A 21,439-nucleotide genomic window follows, 5' to 3' on the forward strand; every position below is an offset into this window, starting at 1 on the left:
CTTTCATCCGAGACTGCATCCGTACGCTCGTTCCAGGCCAAGGCAATGCAAGTATCGTACATTTAACTAAACGAAACAGAGGTTTAGTATAAGCTGTAGACCCCGTTCTAAAATGGCGCTGATGGTTTCACTCAGGTGGTTAACTGACTCTTTTAATAGCTTCATTCTCTGTTTTTTCCTGATGGTTTCATCCATCATGCCTCATTTGCCCTTTCCCATGTATGAGTGATTGTTTGTTTGTTACACTGGTTTGTGTTGGCGTTTAGTTAATAAAACTCTTGTGCACAAATTACATGAGTTTCTGATTCTGCCTTGCAAATTAATGTCCCTTTACGATTTTGATCCTCGCTACATGCTCTAATGCATTAATACTGTATGAAAGTATTTTCTGTGGCCACGAAAATATCCTTTCCTAGAGTTGATATGAACTTACACTGAATGTTCGCTGGACGAACAGATTAGTTGAGGGCAATTTAATTCTGCTACAGTTACTACTGGCAGCTGATATAAATAATTGTAATTAATCCTAATTGTAATTATTTATATACATTTCCCTTTTGAGCTAATTTGCAACAGCAGTGAGATACAGCTACCATATCTATGGTGTCTGGGTCAACCCAGGTAGATCATAATCATCATAATACCACATTGTCCAATATTTTTTTTTTTTAGAAATTTTGCATCAGATTGTAAAGTCCACACCATCACGTCTCAGTAACCTCTGATGGCACCAAAAGTAAAAGACATAAAAAAAAAATCTCAACTGACAACTTAATTGAATTATGGTGAATTTGAACAACATTGCCAAAGTATCTTTCATTAACAAGCAATATACCTGAATCTAATGAGGCTCTTTCTGGGTTAGAACGGCTGGGAGATGATGGCTCTGTCTCCACCTGGATTAGCTCCGTCTCTTCAGTCTTCTTCTTGCGAAGGCTACTCTTAGAGAAACCATTCTTACGAGATCCATGGGGACTCCATCTGTCCCAACTCCACCTTCTCTCACAAGGTTCACGCAAGTCCACCAAGTCTAGTGCTGTAGACAAGACTAGAGAATATGGAACAAAACATTGCCAACAAGAGTCATCCAGAATGAAAACCTGTATTCTCTTATTTTATTAACCATGACACATATTTATGGGTGAAAAATTCCAATCATGAATAGTGAAAAACTGATACCTAAAAAAAATATTTTGAAATGAGTTTAAAGGATTAATTGGGACAAAGAGTAGGCCTAAATACCAAGGAACACCAATTGAAACCTACTTTATGTAAGCAAGGGATAAAAAAAAACATTTTGTGCCTAACAGCTATGGGATAGAGGAGGAGAAGAGCAGATGAGTGAGAAGGAGAGGAGGAACAGATGACAGAGCAGTAATTATGGGGGAACCTGCTGTGTTGGAGGTGACTGGCCGTGTGGCTCCATCACTCTTGCTCTCACTCTGGAAGTCATCAATAGAAGGGCTGAGTAACGGACGGCTCTCTTGCTGCTCACTACACAACTGCAACACATAAACCAAACAATTTTCACTTAGCATGCAACCATTTCCACAAAATGTTGATCTTATTTGTAACATTTATGTAGACTTTTATTTTGTTTCCCATTTAATGTTTTTTTTTGGTCAAGTCAGTCTTTTATTTTAAGTTCTTGTTTCTAGTTCTTGTCATACCCCTTTTCCTTAATATCTCAGCCTCTTTGTTGTTTAGCCACACTGTTAAAATACTTTTTCTCTGTTTAATAGGCAGAAACTACTTTTAAGTAGATCACTTGTAGGTTGATTTGCCCCAAAAGTGAAAATGCTGTGACGCTATCAGTGGTCAAGGCGGTCAAGGTTTGGCATGTTAGCATGGACCAGCTAGCCCCTGTTGGTAGATGCCAATGCTGTGCAAGATACTATCCCCCTGCAAAGACCTCACTTGGACCCCAAAGCAATTCTAGTGGCCAGAGTTTTTCATTGGTAGTCTATTTGTGCCTCATTGGAAATGAGAGAAAATCACCACATATTTTTCTTAGTCATGAAAATATTTAATCAATGTAATTACATATTGCAAATCACAGTCAGGGCTGTCACTAAAATTCACAACTTTTCCAGGTTGTCCCCCTCTCCCCTGGGCTCAATGAGTAAGATTTGTCATAGAGGACCTCAATGGACCCCAGTCATCACAGGACACGGAACAGTGCTCCTGGTTGTCCACTTAACAACGGCAGTGGTCACAGTATACTACAAACGTTAAAAATGGTCAAATTAAACGGTTCACATTCTTTGATTTTTCAGTTTATGGTGCAGTCACATTATCAAAAATTTTTTTGCAAAATTCCACAGGCTAAAAGCTTTACTGTCAATAGTGTCACGGTACCGGAAGAGAGAGATGAGGCGAGGACTCAAATGCAGGAGAAAAATGGGTCTTTTTAATAATAAAATTTAACAAAACGAACAAAAACTACCCCGAGGGGGAAAAACAGGCAGGCAGGCCAGTAACAAGGCAGAGCAGTGCAGCAGTTACATACCACACATACAACAAGTACTTCTGACATATAACAATAGAGCAGCACAGGACTGCAAACACCTGGAGAATAAATAGGGAGATAAACGAGGAGGGTAACGAGGGAGACACAGGTGGAGCAACTGAAACAATAATGAGGTGACAAGATGAGAGGGGACAGACAATAAGACAGGAGAGAGCACATGGCACCAAACAAACACAACACAAGCCATGTGCTCACACAAAACCACAGGAGTGCCCTCTGGTGGCCGTCTTGGGCACTCCAGCTGCAGACTGTGACATAACCCCTCCCTTAAGGAGTGGATTCCAGACGGTTCACCAAATGTCAAAGGAATCCAGGAGGGAGGCGGAATGGAGGTGGACTAGGGGGAGGGATGGTGGGCCAGGCCCGTGTAGGGGAAGAGGACCTGTATCCTGAGGTAGATCATGGAACCAGGGTGGAGTGTAAGCCCACCAGGGTGGAGCAGGTGAAGCTGAAGCCCACCAGAGTGGAGCAGGCGGAGCTGAAGCCCACCAGGGCAGAGTAGGCGGAGAAGAGAACCACCACTTGAGAGGAGCTGAAGTAAATGCCGCCACCTCGGAAGGTTCTGCAGCAGAAGTCGCCACCTCGGGAGGAATTTGAGCAGACCCTGAAGTCTCCTGGCATGGAGCGGGCTCTGGAGTGGATTCTGAAGGCTCCCGGACTGGAGCTGACCCTTGAGTGTTCTCTGAAGGCTCCCGGACAGGAGCGAGTTCATGAGTGGACTCTAAAGGCTCCTGGATTGGAGCGGATTCATGAGTGGACTCTGAAGACTCCCTGACTGGAGCTGGCTCTTGAGTGGTCTCTGAAGGCTCCCGGACAGGAGCGAGTTCATGAGTGGACTCTGAAGGCTCCCGGACTGGAGTGGGCTCTTGAGTGGACTCTGAAGGCTCCCGGACTGAAGCGGGTTCATAACTGGACACTGAATGCTCCTGGACTGGAGCAGACTCTGAAGTGGACTCTGAAGGCTCCCGGACTGGAGTGGGCTCCTGAGTGGACTCTGAGGCAGGTTCCTGGGAAGCTGGAGTGAACTTTGAAGCGGCCCATGCACACAGAACAGCCCTGAGGTGAAAAGCGAAGATGGCCTTCTTGACTAAGGCAGCAGCAGAGAAATTGGGTGGCTCTGTAGTGGTCTCTGTGGTCGAGACAAGGAGAGCAGGTTGCTCAGTAATGGCCTCTATGCCAACAGCAGTGAGAGCGAGCGGCTATGAGGCGGCCTCCATGGCCGAAACAAGGAGAGCGGGCTGCTCAATAATGGCTCTCGTGGCAGTAGCAGTGAGAGTGGGTTGTTCTGTGGCAGGCTGTTCTGGAGAGGGTGGCTTAGGGGCCTCTGGGACCATCAGACTTGGGACCACCAGAGTCGGGTCCTCCAGGACCACCAGACTTGGGACCACCAGAGTCAGGTCCTCCAGGATCATTAGACTTGGGACCACCAGAGTCGGGTCATCCAGGACCATCAGACTTGGGACCACCAGAGTCGGGTCCTCTAGGACCACCAGACTTGGGTTCTCCAGGACCATCGAACCTGTTAACAGCATAGAGATGCCAGCAGCTCGCACAGACCTCAGCGGTAAGTCTGCCAAACTGAAAGCCAGCCTTAAAAGCCCTGGGCCCACCCGGTGAAGAGTTTCCGGACTGGCTGCTCTCCTGTGAAGAGGCTCTGAACTGGCGGCCATCTTGTGACGGGACTCTGAACAGGCGGCCATGTCAGGAAAAAGCCCCTCCTGTTCAGGAACTGACTGTCTCCCATTGTGGGCTAGAAAGTCCACAAACGCCCCAAAAGACAGGTGCTCAGTGCCGTACCTCCTCCAGGTGCTGATGGGCTCATCAAGGGCATAAGAAATCAAATCCTTGAGAGCCGCATCATTATACTCCAGCCCCTCCGCAGCAGTCCTGAATTCCAAGGCGAATTCCCTCAGGTCAGTCCCCCGTTGCTGGAGGGAACTCAATGCTGATAATTGGAGCATACGTTGATAGAGGGGGCTGCTGGTAGTGGAGGCTGGCAGTGGGAGGTTGACCATTCTCCGCTGAGTCCTCATTAGGCTGATCCGTTCTGTCACGGTACCGGAAGAGAGATGAGGCGAGGACTCAAATGCAGGAGAAGAATGGGTATTTTAATAATAAAATGAAACAAAACAAACAAAAACTACCCCGAGGGGGAAAAACAGGCAGGCAGGCAGGCAGGCAGGCAGGCCAGGAACAAGGCAAAGCAAAGCAGAGCAGCAGGTACATACCACACATACAAGTACTTCTGACATATAACAACAGATCAGCACAGGACTGCAGACACCTGGAGAATAAATAGGGAGATAAATGAGGAGGGTAACGAGGGAGACACAGGTGGAGCAACTGAAACAATAATGAGGTGACAAGATAGGAGGGGACAGACAATAAGACAGGAGAGAGAACATGGCACCAAACAAACACAACACAAGCCATGCGCTCACACAAAACCACAGGAGTGCCCTCTGGTGGCCATCTTGGGCACTCCAGCTGCAGACTGTGACAAATAGTGCCCACACTATAATTTCACACATAAGTCACTTACAAATCAAGATTTCTGTTCATGGTCAAAAGTGGCAAATTTGCATGACCTACTTGATCCCTGAAATCTGTGGGAAAAACTTTCGTCCTCACATGGAACAATAATAAATGTGACTGCACCTTTAGTTTGGTTCACAAGCTAACAGCTTAGCCTGGTGCCTTAGAAAATGCTAACTGGTAAAGAAAACCAGTTATGAAAGTAAAAGACTCATAAATTAGATGTAGCACTTAGCTTTAGTTTCTCCAACACCTTCATGTTTCCAATCCAATGATTGCTGCAACCAGTAATCTCCTTAAATGTTAGTGTTACATCATCATATTACATACTCATTCCAGTGAGAACATGAAATAATTAGAACTGAGATTATTATTCTTTACAGTAAATCATCCAATCTCACAACACAGAGGGTGTCTTATTACCTGTGGATAGTAGTAGTAATGATTGAAATCTATGATTCAGACCAAAAAATCAGATACTTACTATCGAGCATATTGCATCTTTTAATTGATGCAATGCTGTAACTCAGTGACATTTCTAAATAGCCTAAATTTTCATAAATATATTGATTTGTTTACAAGAATAAAATAGACCATTACATGTAAAAATAAAATATACATATGTGTATACAGTACACAAATCAATGAATCAAAATCCTGTTTAACTAAATGTGCAGATATTTATGGTCTTACTTTTCAAAACATGCCAGTTTATGCAAATTTGGCTTATTATACACTTGCCTTATCAGAAAACGCAATGCTATTTGTCTGGCATATTAACATTGTGCTATGACTGCCCACAGAAAAAAATCAGTAAATGTAATTTTATTTAATAGGGTTTTTTTTGTTCATGTTACATTCATAATAGCAGTCGAGTATACTTTCTGCATTTTAAAGAATGATAAAGTAAAGTATGCCAGACTTCAATAGTCTGCTGCATCCAACAAAACCAAGCATTAAAATGGCAGTTTGCACTGTTACCTGATTTTCAAAATTCTTTAAGTGAAAACAGCATTGTGCTAATAGTGAGTACAGTCCATTTTTAGTTAAGTCCCCCCTATGAATCCTAAATCTAAATTTCATATTTTTATTTTCAACTGTTTCATACCTGTGTATGAAGTAACTTCCTCATTGATTTATAATTATTTAGGTCATTGATTTGCTCAAAATTTTGTCTTTTGTGTATCCTAATTTAGGCTAAATTGTACAAGAATTCACCAATTACTTTCAATTTCACTTGGTCTTTTGTTAGGGATGAGATAGCAAGTGTTTTTCAGCCCATTTCACAATACACGCTCTTAGCAGTAACTGGCAGTAAATTCCCCATTGAGCAGCTCATCACTATGTATTGAGAAATGCATGGCTCTCTGCCACATGCCCAGTGGAATAGAACCAAGCCCTCCAAATCACAAAATCCTCCAACATTTGGGTAAACCTTTTATAGACAGCCAAAAATGACATCCATTTATTAACTTCATATAACTGAAGAATGGTAGTACAATAAATAAATAACATAGGCCTCCCCACATTGCAGCAAGACTCTACATCCACATTTCATTTGCTTCCTGCAAATGAACGATTCCCTAAGTGTGAGCAAACAGCAAATAACATGAACATGCAGCTCTGGATTTGGTATAAAACAGTAAACGTACATGCGATTCAAAGCCAAAACAAGAAACAGAAATAAAATTTAAGCAACAGAACATTCTGCAGCTGCTTATGAGGAGAGTAGCACTCACGTAAAGCAAATGCCACTCTTGTTTGTGTCGTGAAACACTGACGGTCTCAAAGGACCACCCCATTTTCATGGGTCTTTATGACATCATCTAGTGTGAACCCCATAAAGCAGCTTGCTTTCAACAACAAGAAGCAACTTCAGCACTTCCACACATATGGCTCATGTGTGTCACGTAACACTAACGGATATTCAGAACAGGGTGCACCAAGCTCTTGGTGTTACTTAACTTATTCACACAGTCACACTCACGCTTGGTGCTCCCTGTTGGTGGGTGTATGTGCTCAGCCCACCTTGGTTGTCACGGTGAGCAGGGGATTTCCATCTGAGGATGCCTTACTTGGTAGCTCCTTCAGCACCATAGCAACCGCCCTAGAGTCTTTCTCCTACAACAGTGAAATCAACAGTGAGTTGTGTCAGTTTGTGTTCAAATTCCTGCAATTCTGCGGGTTCCTTGAGAAACACTATTAAAACATTACCAATTCAAATGAAATTCTGATAATTTACAGGTTTACAAGAAAAAAAAAACCCTCTTGCTTTTTAAGCCATATTTTGTTGGCTGAAAAAAGTTACATTTACCCAACTGACACAAAGCAATGTGCATAATTAGCATGCTATCATCTATTCTACAGCCCAAAATAAATAATTAGGGATGCACTATATATCAGTATGATATTGTTTATTGGCCGGTATTTTTTGGCAAATAAGTTTTTATTATTTATTTTTATCAGACAATCGGTTAATTTAAGTGTGAATGGTTTAATAACTTTAAAATTAAATATCACTGTTAAAAGTAAACTTTATGTTAAAAAGTATCAAGCGATGCCTAAATTCCTGTGTAGCATCTACAATAACTGATTTTAGCTTTCAGCATTTTATTTTTTAATTTATTTAATTAGTATATACTAATTAGTATATAATTTAATACTGGCTATTTATCAGCCATAACATCAAAATAATTATCCACTTATCAGTAATATTAGTGCATCCCTATAAATAAGTTCTATTTGATATGAAGAACAGTTATCATTGCCAAAACTTTGCCACAACATAAAGCTACTTATCCTCAACAAAGACATGCTACAGTACATAAGAGTAGTAAACCATTGCGCTATTCAGGGATACACTGACTAGACCCCAGCCAAAAACATGGGGCTAACAACTGTGCTTTTAACAGTCCCTACGCCACTCAGACAGATCTAAGCACTTAAGCCACCACTGGGACACTGAGAGCTGGAGTGGAAGCAATTCACTGGCAATGTTTAACACTGCAGAATGTCATTTAAACCCCAATGTATTTGCTGAGTTGAACAACTACACATTTGTTCCCATATTGCAATCCAAGATAATCTAACTGTGCTGTTTTATAGTGACCAATGAAGTGAACCTCTAATGCAACACTCCAGGGTCCAGCAACAAAAAGCATCAAAAAGAAATGTTTTTAAACTCTGGGGACTTCTAAGAAACAAAAGATCTTTCAAAAAAGATGCTATCAATAAGTTTGTGTTTTAAACGTATTTAACCTTATTACAAATGCGTATGATTGTTGGGTGTTGAGGGTGATTACAAAGTTGTTGCTATGTGCTTGCTAGGGGTGCTCATGAGTAGATGATAGGTTGTGCAAGGTGGTTTCTAAGTGAATGCTTACAGGCCAAAGCTGAAAAAGCCCACCTCATGTCTCTGTTATATTCTCAGGCCAGCTGAACCAGCTGTGCATATGTTAAAACTTAGCCTAGTTGTGTCTTAAATGGGCCATAATTGAAATATTTGAGTGCACTATTAAACATCACTCCATGTAAACCAAAAAAGCCAGGGTAGGGCTGGGCAAAAAATCAAATACGATTTTCATGCGAATCTTGTCAGTAAAGCCGCTTCTGGTGATTAGTAGTAAATCTCCAGCACGTGCTTTCAGATGGAGCGGCATTTACTACACAGAGCCGTAGTTCACTGACAAGCTACACAAAATCGCGTTCAAAATCGCAGGCGATTCATTGCCGATTTTGAACGTGACTAATCACCAGAAGCGGCTTTACTGACGAGATACGCATGAAAATCGCATTCGATTTTTTGCACAGCCCTAAGCCAGGGGTATTAATTTTGTGTTCCTTGATATGCTTTTTTAATTCTCAAAAACAGGCAGCAACTGACTTGCATTTTATAAATCACCAAGTACCATGGTTTCAGCTAAAAATCTTCTTTACTGTTCTACTGAAGAAAAAATGTCATCTACATCTTGGATGGCCCGACGTTAAGTAAATTGGCAGCAAATTTTCATTTTTAGGTGAACTAACCCTTTAAGAGAGAGAACAGGAATGTTTATATCTTCTTTCTCAGTTTGCTTTTGGCGTTAAAGACATCCCAAATTTTGTGAACACATGAATGACATGGTCCTTTTCTTGAGTAATATCTAATATAACCCAAATATGTAGCTTTGTTTTGTAGGTAACTGGTCTTCACTCACATTATTCATTATAAGAGGTCAGGCATTTGTTCAGCAGAATATTATTGTTTCAAAGTGAGCTAAGGACTAAAGGAGATAACACAAACCATATAGTAAAAGACAGCCTTTATTTAGGGGGAAATGTCAGGTATTTATGTCCACTGTGCTGGCTTTTCTCTCTGTGAGGTTTCTGTCGAGTCTGTCTGTGATCATCCATCTATCTCTTTATTAACGTACTGTTCCCAAAAACCCATTTCACGTCATTTCAATCTTGACAACTACTCCATCAAGCTCATAACTGACCTTTAGAACATACTAAGAGGGTTTTGCAACAGAGCATATGTGGGACACACCATCCCATTCAATTTAAACATGGGAAAAAATGGGCAGAAATCTAAACTTCAGAAACAATGAATCTTTGATTTTCTAATATTGTCTAAAACCCTAAAACATTTAAAACATAAATGATTTATTTCTAAACCATGAGTAACAACACAAGATTATGTAAGGCTTTTGGGGTCACCCACTGATTCAGACATTGATGTGATTGGTTGGTATTGAATGATTTATCATTGTTTGTACTACTGACCCTACAGGGTCCTAAAAAGATTATAGAGCCACTACAGTTTATGAATTACAATAAAGTCCGGAAGAGTGACATGACCTGTTCCCAGAATTGTTTGGGGAAGTAGTGCGCTTATTACAAGCTCTTGGTGCATAAAGAAGATCTAAAAAGTTGCAAAGACTAAAGTCTCAAATCCAAAAAGATAGTCTTTATAAAAGTTAAGAGTCAACCACGCCTACCTAAAATGGCTCGTTCTAAGTTAACACGCCCCCACATACCTACGTCACTATGTGGGAAGATTTGCATAACGCCGCCCAAATGTTCACGCTGGTTTTGTCTCGTCGCGCCGGGACACTGCATCACAGTATGGTAAGTGACGTAACATTTCCGTCACACGTTTGAGGTATTTGGCCAATCACAACGCACTGGATAGCTGGCCAATCAGAGCACACCTCACTTTTCAGACCGATGAGCTGTGTAAAAATCGACGCGTTTCAGAAAGGCGGGGCATAGAGGAGAAACAATAATGTACATAATGTGGAAAATAATGTGTTTTTTAACCTTAAACCGCATAAACACATTGCATTACACCAATTACACAAAATAATGTTCTTTTTAGCAACGTCATATGACCCCTTTAAAAAATCTATACTTAAATCTTAAAACATTTATTGTTTTTATACTCAAACAAACGCTCTGTTTTCAAGCACAGATTATCATTTTATTGGTTGCACTTTATTTTACAGTCCTGTTACTCATGTACATACTATGTACTTATTATAGTAGGTACTAACCCTGAACCTACTCCTAAACCTAACCCTATCCCATGTAGTTTATTTCTTAAAATAATTGTTACAGATGTACAACTTTCAGGCTCATCTGATCAAAAGATAAACCATGAGCTCTTATTTGTTGTTAATTTTGTTGATATATCAGCAAAGATTTTGCTTCAGTTATAATAAAGTCTACAATAAATGAATTAATACATTCTAATCAATCACTGCCACTTTATTTCAGAGACAATACACTAAACATTTGATTTGTGCAGTTAACATTTTTAAATGGTCAAACAACCTAACATTTAACACCACAAGCACAGGTGGAGTGCCTTCAGATGGATACAGCAGATGCAACTATTTCAATTCTTTTAGAGCTCCTTGGATTCAACCCACTTTGTTTTCCTCATCCTTTTGAAATAAAAAGATATTAGTTCATAATTTGTTTGTTAATTTCATCACGTAGGATAGACTATCTGACAGTTGCTATAGGACAGCTTCTGATCAAAACAGATTAAAAAGACTTATGAATTGATGACAACATTGTTTTTTTATATTTGTGTATTTTATTACTTTGGTTAGTCTACAGTGCTGCTGTCGGATAACAGGTCGGACATCATGAGAAAACATTTTTATAGTTATGTCGAGAAAAAATTCAGTTGTGATAACAAGGAAGTAACTTTTGTTATGTCGAAATCATGAGAACAAATCTTATGTTGTGATCATGAGAAAACAAGAAAGAAAAATAATAATAATCCATGGCCTCTTAGGGCTTCTGTATTCAACTGAAATGACATTAAAGAATATTTTCGTTTACTAATGCAAGGATATATCCTGTGTGCACAGGACAATTTTATGTATAAAAAAGTTAAACAATTGTGACTATAGAAAAGAATGTGCAGTGTCTCCTTTGTGAGGTAATAAATTCAGTTCTCACACATGGTGATGGACTCAGGTTGTGTTGACTGGGTGAAAGATGATCACACCAAAGAAAGGATCTGCAAGCAGAGGAATTGTAGGAAATGCTAACACAAGCTGTAAATGACTGTAATTTCAGCACATCATATCTATAGCACAGATAACTGAAACATCTAGCTTCTGTTATGTCTAAGACTTTAAATTGGACATAAACAGATTTTGGTATCTAATCAGCTTATCTAACTAGCCTATTTATACATCATATATCTGCATATCTAATTATCCATTTTGCTATATGCCTGCTCAAATTAGCTAAAGCTAAAGCCTCGAAGGATTGGACAACCTGCTAATAACAGAGCTCAGCTACTCCTCTAATTATGTTAAAAGACAACTTTTAAAAGAAAGCTACAGAGTGAGTTAAAGTTCAAACGTAGGGTTTGAAATTAGCGCTCACCAAATGTCTGTGAAAGGCTGTTCACTGGTGGAGCCTGTCGTCCAGCTCCCCCTCGCTGGACATAATAGTGGAGCTAGATGGTCCAACCACACCCTAACCCTATCGCAAAATATCTCCCCACCCATTAGGTCCATAGGGATGGAGCTGAACTAGGTTAAACTCCACCAATTATGTCCAGAGAGGGGGATAGTACGGTGGCCGAGAAGTGCAAAGCAGATCACAATTCTGAAAACAAAATAACAAATTACAAACGCAAATGCAAGTCTAAAAAACAAAATAACAATTCAGAAAGCACAACAACAATTCAGAAAACATTATAACAAGTCAGAAATCACAATGACAAATTCGAAAACAAAATAACAAGTCAGAAAACACAACCACAAATCCGAAAACAATTTTACAAGTCAGAAAACACAACGACAAATCAGACAAATCGGAAAAGGTAGGTATAGTTTGAGACCACGCCATTGGTTTGGGATTACTCACCGCTGACTGGACGAGACATCCTGCACCTCAGCATTGTAATACATTATAAAACAGTATGCAATAATAACTTGTGTAAATTTTAATTTTAATTCAAATTATTAAATGGATGCCACCTTATTGGGACAAAAGCCCTCCCTACACCTACCCTAACCCTACCCGATATTTTATTTTCAACTTTTTGATTATTTCCTTAATTTTTATTGAAAATAAATGCTTTTACGATGTGATACGAGATTTGAAAAGGGAGAAAAAAAAAGTTCGGCAAAAGGCGGGATCGAACCCAGGTCGATCGCGTCAAAAAGTCAAGGGAACTCACTTATCCATCTGCGCCACTGGAGCTGATGATGTACAGTCACTTTTAACTAACTATAAATAGACACTCCGTATTTTTTATTCCAGAGTAAGGGCAATTCATACAATTCATTTAGTAGAAAGTTCGGAGATGGTATTAAAGTAGCTCAGTTTAAATGTATTGTATGAATTGCCCTTACTCTGGAATAAAAAATACGGGGTGTCTATTTACATTTAGTTAAAAGTAGCTGTAAATCATCAGCTCCAGCGGCGCAGATGGATAAGTGCGTGCCCTCGGCTTTTTGACACGATCGACCCGGGTTCGATCCCGTCTTTTGACGAACTTTTTTTTCCTCCCTTTTCAAATCTCGTATTAGCAATGGATTCTATTTACACTGGATAGCTCTAAAATGTAATTATACAAATGTATTAATCCAAGTAAACGAACTGCATTGTGACAGTAGTGTTTTTTACATTTCAACATGACTAATTACATTTTCCTGGGGAAATAAATAAATAAATAAATTATATATATATGTGTGTGTGTGTGTGTGTGTGTGTGTGTGTTAGCCGATATGCTCCATAGTCATATAGTCCTATAGTCAGCCTGTGAGATTGCAGATACACGTTATGCTAATTGAATTAATTTAATTATTTACTTACTAAGTTTCATAGCCGAAGAGTGGACCAACTCCAGGGTACAGCTAAAAGCAGCCTAATGTTAGTGTAATCTAGACATTATATCTTTTTAGTCAAGTAGCATATGGATGTCATGTCATAAAATATTTTAATATGATCTGAATTTATATTCAACATGATCACAATTTAATAAAAACATTCTAAGTTACTAATTAGAATCCTTACATTTCCTCAGTTATTCACACAGCAGCTACAGAAAAGCAAAGAACATTTACATTATAAAAGAACATCACCACTGACTCCCATTATAATTACAATCTACACTGTATGATGAATAAATCTCGTATACTTACATTGCACATACATCTGCACTCTGTTGTTTATGATGAGAGAATTTACAAGCAAGCAGAATTCAGTCACAGCGCACATGAACTGAACAACAAAATTCCGGTGTTACAGCGATGACTAGTCTGAATGCCTCTGATTGGCCATTGCATTCATAAACTCAACAGAATCGTGTGTGTGATTGGTTATAACGTACAACACTGTAAAACTGCGCAAGAAGAAATATGATGGAACAAATAAGCCCTAATATTATTAATTAGATAATAATACTAGCCTGATAATAATAATAATAATCATCATCATCATCATCATGATATCGTGAAAGGCATCAGCCACAAGTGATATCTCTGATTATCGTCGATACACAGTACTATCATCTATCAGCACAACCCTAATATATATATATATATATATATATATATATATACACAACATTTCTTTCTGGTCCTCGAATCTGACTGGCTGATAAGAGTGCAATATTAGAGTGATAACAGAGCTCCTCCAACCGCTTCACCGTTTGTATCATGTATCACTCTTTGGCGTATTTCTCACAGCGAGTGTCATGCCGGACGCCCAAATCCACAATAATTTTTTAAATAATACTCTTTTGTGCCACAGAATGTAGTTTTAAGAGCTTTTTAGGCGAGAATGTACTTGTTTGGACTTCAAATATCATGGACATCAGCGGCCATTCAGCGCTCATAAACCCGCAGAGAGAGTGCCTCACCTCAGCCAGATCTTCTGGAATTTACCGCTGGCTCTGATGTCTCTATAGTGGTTAAACATGAGATGCAAATTTGTTTTGGGTAAATCTAATGGGCAGTCTTTGGTCTCATCTATTATTTGTTCCAGAGCAAATAGTTTTGGCAAAATCTCATGGTTCTTCAATGCTGTATATCAGAGTGCTGCCTTTGTACTTTTGACTGAATTGCCTAGCAACTTTTATGATGGCTTTTGTTGTTGTTTATTAAACATTATTATTCAATAAATAATATTTTATATACATAATATTTAATATTGGGAAACAGTGTGTGTTCGTGATGGTGATTTTGGATTATTAAACATTCAATAAATAATATTTTATATACATAATAGTATTTAATGGGAAACAGTGTGTGTTCGTGATGATTTTAGTTACATTGTTCCGCCATTTGATGGCGACAAGAGACTGTTTTACGAGTCAGCACTAAAGACTTTTAAATTGAAAAATAGGCCCACTAAAGTGCAGTTTTGAACAAGCAAGTTATTTTTTCTTTCAAAACCAGCTTGTACACAGACAACAAATGCACCGAGCAGCACTGTCATCAGGAATCGCCATTAAAGGTGCCATAGAATGCATTGATACAATATTTTAAATTGTTCTATATATTGTTCGGGGGATGCTTTTGAAAACTTTTTTCTCTCTCCATAGGTGGAAGGTAAGGGTAAGGCTATAGCCTAAGTAACCTAATGTTAGTGTAATCTGTTAATAACACACATCATAAACCCGTCTTTTTAGGCAAGTACCATTTAATAGGTGTCATGTCATGAAATGCTTTTAATACGACGGAAACTGTATTTAACGTGATCACAATCTATTAAAAACATTGTAATAAGTTAGGCCTATTAATTGTAATGATTTCATTTCCACGGTTATTCAAGCAACGAATAAATTATATAGAGAAAGCGAACAAAGAACACAGTATCAACTCAGCTTTTTGAAACTTTTCGAAGCGCTCCAATCGGATCGCGGATCGCGAATCATTTGATTCAGAATGGGACTTCAAAGCGCATATCGCGAATTATCTGAGTTAGATCGGGACCTCAGAGCGAGATCGCTGGATGTTTTTATCCAGCGGTTTTATAATTCAGCAGAGGCAGGGATGCATAAACCAGAGGGGGGGAAATCATACCCAAATAGGTACCTATCCCAGAACATCCTATAAAGCTATTGTTTTCACAGATTTTTGCATTCCATACCACTTCTCCTTTATCAAACTTATGACTCATTCAGTATTAAACAGGCTTCACACGTACATGCTAAACTTGTGATTCCTTCATAGCTGGAAGAAAACATAATTCCAAACTTCTAGTTTACTGCTCACATATCAAGCAAAGATCACAGCTTCTAGTAAGAACAAAAAAAATGTTACCTTGAAACTCCTCCAAGCAATACCTTGGAGAATTAAGCAGCCTAAGGCTGCATCAATCTTTGCTCATATCCGAGGTCAGTGTCGGCCCCGCTGTGGCCCACCAGAGGCTTATTAGCATTAATCATACCTTCAGCAACCACACTCTACTCAAAGTTAGACAAAAGCCCCAGTTTTATATGTATCCATGCAATTGTCTCTTCATAGTGACAAGAGGAAAATGTTTGGCTAGAGCTTATTTACGCAAACCATGAGACAATAGATATTATTTGAAGGCCAGACATGATGCAAGTTTAATCTGTGTGGCACCCTTATAGGTCAAAGAGAAAAACCCTGTGCTATTTGCACTGTGCATTTTTTCAATTTACAATAATCCTCTGCGTTTTGCACCTACTTTCACCAGGGAATATGGGAATATGTGTGCCATCCACCGTGGCTGCTGTGTCAGATGGTAGTATGTGGTCTGTGATGCGTGATTCAGCTCAGGAAAAGTGGCACGACAGCTGCTGTGTCATCAGCCAAATCCAGATGCTTTAAGTGATTAGCAGTTTAAGCTGCAGTGAAGCGCAACCTGCCTTAGGGTTCACATCTGACCCACTTTTTGAAGGCAGGAGAGAATGAATTCCATAGTGAGCAAGTATATGTGGCCTGCCTTCAGTTCTCCCAGGATTCAATGACATTTAAGTATACTGTGGTACTGAGTTCATGAATGTGATATATCCATTAGCATACATTGAAATTGGCAAGTTCAGCACAATTAATGATAAGCCATCCAATAATGCTCTATCTATAGGGCTCACTATTGGTGACAATTTGAAAATATCTCAGGTTACTGGAACATTGTGAGCTAAATGAGTGCACAATGTCTGTTGATCAATGTTTTATGGTACGTTTTATCTTTCATTGACTTTCACAAGCAGTCATCTCATTTCTAATGTTCCAACTGAGACCACACTTATCTTGAAGGCTGCTGGCCATCCATCAGTCAGATTCTCTACATTTCTAGTGGATTTGATATGGCTCGTTGTGTGAAAGAAAAAAGCTGTCACATCACTACTGTGTTAATTGTTACAATAAGCGCTTCTGTTTTCTTATCATGATAAAGTCCCAATCAGTTTTTTTTTCCTTCTACATTATTGCTTGAGATATATTTATGATTTTCTCCAAGGCAACAACACTCCTTTTAAAAACTAAAAAGTAGTGCTGCATGATTAATTGAAATCGAACCGATATCACGATTTGGCTTAATGCGATTATTGAATTGCAAAGGCTGCGATTTTTTTATTAAATAAATATTTGCACAGAGTCAGTAGTAAATGCTGCTCCATCTCTGCAAGTACTGTGTGAGTTTGAGTCGCTTTTAACATGCATCTGAAAAAGCAACACGCGCCAAACATCCTCCCAAACGTAATGAGAAGCATTTATTAACCTGTTATACAACAAAAGAGAAAAATGTTTTTACCCCACAACATCAGTCAAGTGTTTGAAATAACTTAATTTTGTGACCTGGTGTCGCTTCTTATTACAGAATGAGAAAGAGAATATATTCTATACTGTAATAAAGGCAATAATATAATTTTAATAGAGGAAAAATAATACTTCTCTCTAAAGAAATTTGAAGTAAACATGATAATCCACGTTTTTCTCCATTGTATAGAATTGTACAGGAGATGTTTTTCCCCCTGTAGGTGCATAAAAGGCTCATATTTCATATTAAAGACATGGACTGTTTTTTGACTTTACATACCTCTTGATAAAAACTAATAAATTACTGTCAAAGATTTTGCATGTAAACAAATAACCCTGCAGTTGTTTGTAAAACTTGTCGTTTGTCGTTTTCTGTCAAATAAAATTATTATTGTTCTTCTCATTAACTTTTTTATCTAATTATTATTATTTTTTTTTTTGTTAATTTGTTTTTAAGGGGTCATAGGATGCTACATGCACTTTTACAAGTTGTTTGAACTGAAATGTGTGTTGGCAGTGTGTGTACACAACCGCCCTATAATTATAAAAATCCACCCAGTGTTTTTTTTTTTATCTGGTTAAACGTTTTACCCTTTCTCAAATCGAGCCGATCTCAGATGCCTGTCTGTGTGACCCCTCCCACAGTAGTTTGATTGACAGTAGCGTTTCAGCACAGACTGGACTGGTGTCTTACCTTAGACCCACCCTGAGTGAGCTGTCATCAGTCCGCCATTGTTTCACCGCTGGAGCAGATGTAGACAAGAATGACTCCTAAGCGACTGAGGAGCAGATGTAGACTAGAATGACTCCTGAGCGACTGTTGTTGGATGTAATAATGAACATAGCAGTCGTCAGTGTTGGGGGTAACGCATTACAAGTAACGCGAGTTACGTAATCAGATTACTTTTTTCCAAGTAACTAGTACAGTCTCTCTGAGAGCAGCTCGGAAGAGAGGGGCGGGGTCAGCAGAGTTCATTAACATTTAAAGGAAAATGCTACAAAAACGGCTTGATCTGAAAAGAGCTGTTTTTGACAGGGTAAAAAGTGTTTTTTACACTACCATTGAGAAATTTTAACCAAACTATGTTACAGACTTTTCATTAAGACCTTAAAGAATCATATCAACTTGTGGAAAATGGGCATCCTATGACCCCTTTAAAAATCACATTTGAAATCGCAAATCACAATTTTAACCAGAAAAATCGCAATTTGATTTTTTTCCCCAAATCGTGCAGCCATACTAAAATGTGTTTTTTGTTAACCTTAAGTTTATATTGAGTGTGTTGACCCATTGTCACTATTAGTTTTTTTTATTTTTTATTTTTTCATGCAAGCTATTTTACAGAGGTTAAACTCATAAGATGGAAATTCCCACCATACTCTTCATTGTTATATTCCTTCTCAGGGTAAAATTGTCAGGTGCAACTCAAGAACTTTTAAACTAAATTATGAAAAAATACAATGTTCCTTCGATAACTATGGCTCCTTTCATTGGTGCTTAATTGGGTTTTGTAGCAATAATAATTGGTTTCTTTTAAGACACTCCATGGAGACGATACATGAACAAGACAATTAACAAAAGGCTGCAAACAGATTATGTGCCAAAATAATTCATTAATGTTACTGTTCAGCATTTTTCAGCATTCATTTTTATTTTAATTAATTTGTGCTATGCTGAGATGTGTATTGTTAGTCAACTATAATCGACTATTCCATTGTTATCAACATTCAGTTGTTTCCCATAGTTCCAAGGAACACTGCCAAATAGGACTGAAAACTGTGTGATTGCAACTACAGTTCTCAAATTTCAGTTAGAAGCATATAGTTTCTTGTTAGTATGAAATGTAGGGATGTAACGATGCACCCTGGGCTGGTTGAAAATCGATGAAAATATGTGACCATTCAATTCAGTTGAGATGTTAAACGAATCACAATACAATTGGGGTGGGGGTTTATACGAATGTATCGCTGAGGTGTGACTGGCTGTCTTTAGGAAAATGTTATTACTTCACCTGCATGTGACATCATTAAGGTGGTTCATCATTAATGTGGTTCAAATGACAGAGGTGTGACAGAGGTATGTTTCGGGAAACAGTGACAGTTCGGGAAATAGTTCGTTCATTTTTCTATTGATGGATCTTAATATGGGGGTTAAGCAACGAGTTCTGCCGGTGTATGGGAAACGCACAGCTGTATGGCTAAATGCCATGAATATCTAAAAATGTTTTAATTTTTCTTTTAAATTTGCTTTCTACCACTCTCAAACGCTTAATAACCACACATCTAAGCCGGCTAACATAATTGTGACAAAAGCTGCATTCCAAGCACAGAATTCTCTGATAAAAAGAGAAAAGCACATCAAAGGGCTTTCTCTCACTTCTCTTTTTCAGTCTCTCACAACCCCATGCAAGGCTGAACTAATGTACCTTCAGAAGGCAAAGCCTCAACTATTGTGTACATGGGCATAGTAATGTCAAAAGAGTTTCAGGTGGGCATAAGGGCATCCTCTCAAACGCACTCTCTCATCTGAGAATTTAGGAAAATTTAAAGTTCGTCCTTATATAAGTAGTCACTCTCTGTCAGTGTTGCCAAGTCCGTGGTTTTCCCGTGGAATTGGGCCACTTTATCACTGTTGCCGTAGGTTGTTTTTCATGTCCGAGAGTTAAAGCGACACCGATAATGTGATATTTAGCCCCTGGAGTGCGAATTTTACCAGGGGAACCCCGCCAAAAACATGTATTTTACCCCCCGTAACTTGATTTTTAATGGGGAGCCCCCCTCGAAATGCGATTGGGCTAGTTTTGGGCTAGTTTTGAGTAGCAATTGGGCGGGTTTTGTTGTGAAAACCTGGCAACCCTGCTCTCTGTGTCTTATATGTAGATTCAGGGCATGCAGTGCTGTGAGTGGCAGAGATCTGTGGGAAGCTTGTGTAACATCCATAAACCAGCACCATTTGAGCCTTTAAACACAACTTGAAATTTTAAAAAATATTTAAAAACATCACAACTGTTCCTTCGTACTGCACATGTAAAGTACCAGACAGGAAAATAAGTAGCCACAAATCGTGATGCAGCAAATTACTTGCAAACATACAATACACATTTCAAACAGTAAACGCAAACACACATTTTCCTTTGTCCGATCATGAGAAATGTGACACAGACCTGTGGTCTAATACCATACTACTCAGATTTACAGCTTGCGGAGACAGAAGACACATTTATCTTGAAGACTCGGAAGCAAACCACACTTGATGGCAGCTCCCTGAAGTGCAAGGCAAGTGCAGCATCATCAGTCATGTGAATGGCAGCAGGCAAGATCTAAGTTCATCTGACTCTATGAAGGTCAAATTCCTTCCAAGTGCAAAACACTGATGTTGAGCCAGCAGTCATGCAGGGGTCATGACATCAATGCTCATTTTAGTTTCATCCATTTTTAATTGACGAAAAGTCTTATTTTTTAAGGAAAAAGGAAATAAATGCATTTAAAACAGCTTAAAGTTCTTCAAAACGCTGAGCTGACACATGTTAAGACCCACTTTGTTATGATATAAATGGCATGTGCATACTTGGACCTAAACACATACATGTACATATATGGTGATCGTGATTTCACCAAGTACAAAATGTTCCTGGATCAACATCCTTGTTGATCGTGGAACAACATTCCAAGCAATCAATCAGAATTGAGGGATAAGTTTACAGAAAATGTCAGTTTCAGCCTTACAACCAGAGTTAGGTGCTTCTACACCCTTGTTATTCAACTATCGTTTCCCTTTGATTTTAGGGATAAATTATGGGTAGGGTTAGGTTTAGGGGTAGGGATAGGGATAGGGTTAGGTCCATGTTTTGGACAATAATGTTGATCCAGGATCAACAAAAAATGTTGATCCAGGAACATGTCTTATTGGATCAACATCCTTGTTGATCGTGGAACAACATTCCAAGCAATCAATCAGAATTGAGGGATAAGTTTACAGAAAATGTCAGTTTCAGCCTTACAACCAGAGTTAGGTGCTTCTACACCCTTGTTATTCAACTATCGTTTCCCTTTGATTTTAGGGATAAATTATGGGTAGGGTTAGGTTTAGGGGTAGGGATAGGGATAGGGTTAGGTCCATGTATTGTAC

General features: G+C 39.0%; 1 protein-coding gene across 4 annotated transcripts in view; it reads right to left on the reverse strand.

Moving 5' to 3' along the window:
• The window catches only part of pex5lb (peroxisomal biogenesis factor 5-like b), a 40,583-nt gene that overhangs the window by 18,168 nt on the left and 976 nt on the right, over positions 1-21,439 (reverse strand). For 2 of the 4 annotated variants that reach the window (XM_016440256.1, XM_016440255.1), the window contains exons 2-4: positions 7,094-7,186; positions 1,391-1,502; positions 836-1,048 (exon numbers count right to left, since the gene is read on the reverse strand). In XM_016440256.1, the coding sequence (XP_016295742.1) occupies positions 836-1,048; positions 1,391-1,502; positions 7,094-7,186 (418 nt within the window). The remainder of the gene's footprint in view (positions 1-835; positions 1,049-1,390; positions 1,503-7,093; positions 7,187-21,439) is intronic. The other 2 variants (XM_016440257.1, XM_016440258.1) reach the window with 2 other exon arrangements.

Source organism: Sinocyclocheilus anshuiensis, unplaced genomic scaffold, assembly GCF_001515605.1.
Source record: "Sinocyclocheilus anshuiensis isolate Anshui unplaced genomic scaffold, SAMN03320099.WGS_v1.1 scaffold327, whole genome shotgun sequence".
NCBI lineage: Eukaryota > Metazoa > Chordata > Actinopteri > Cypriniformes > Cyprinidae > Sinocyclocheilus > Sinocyclocheilus anshuiensis.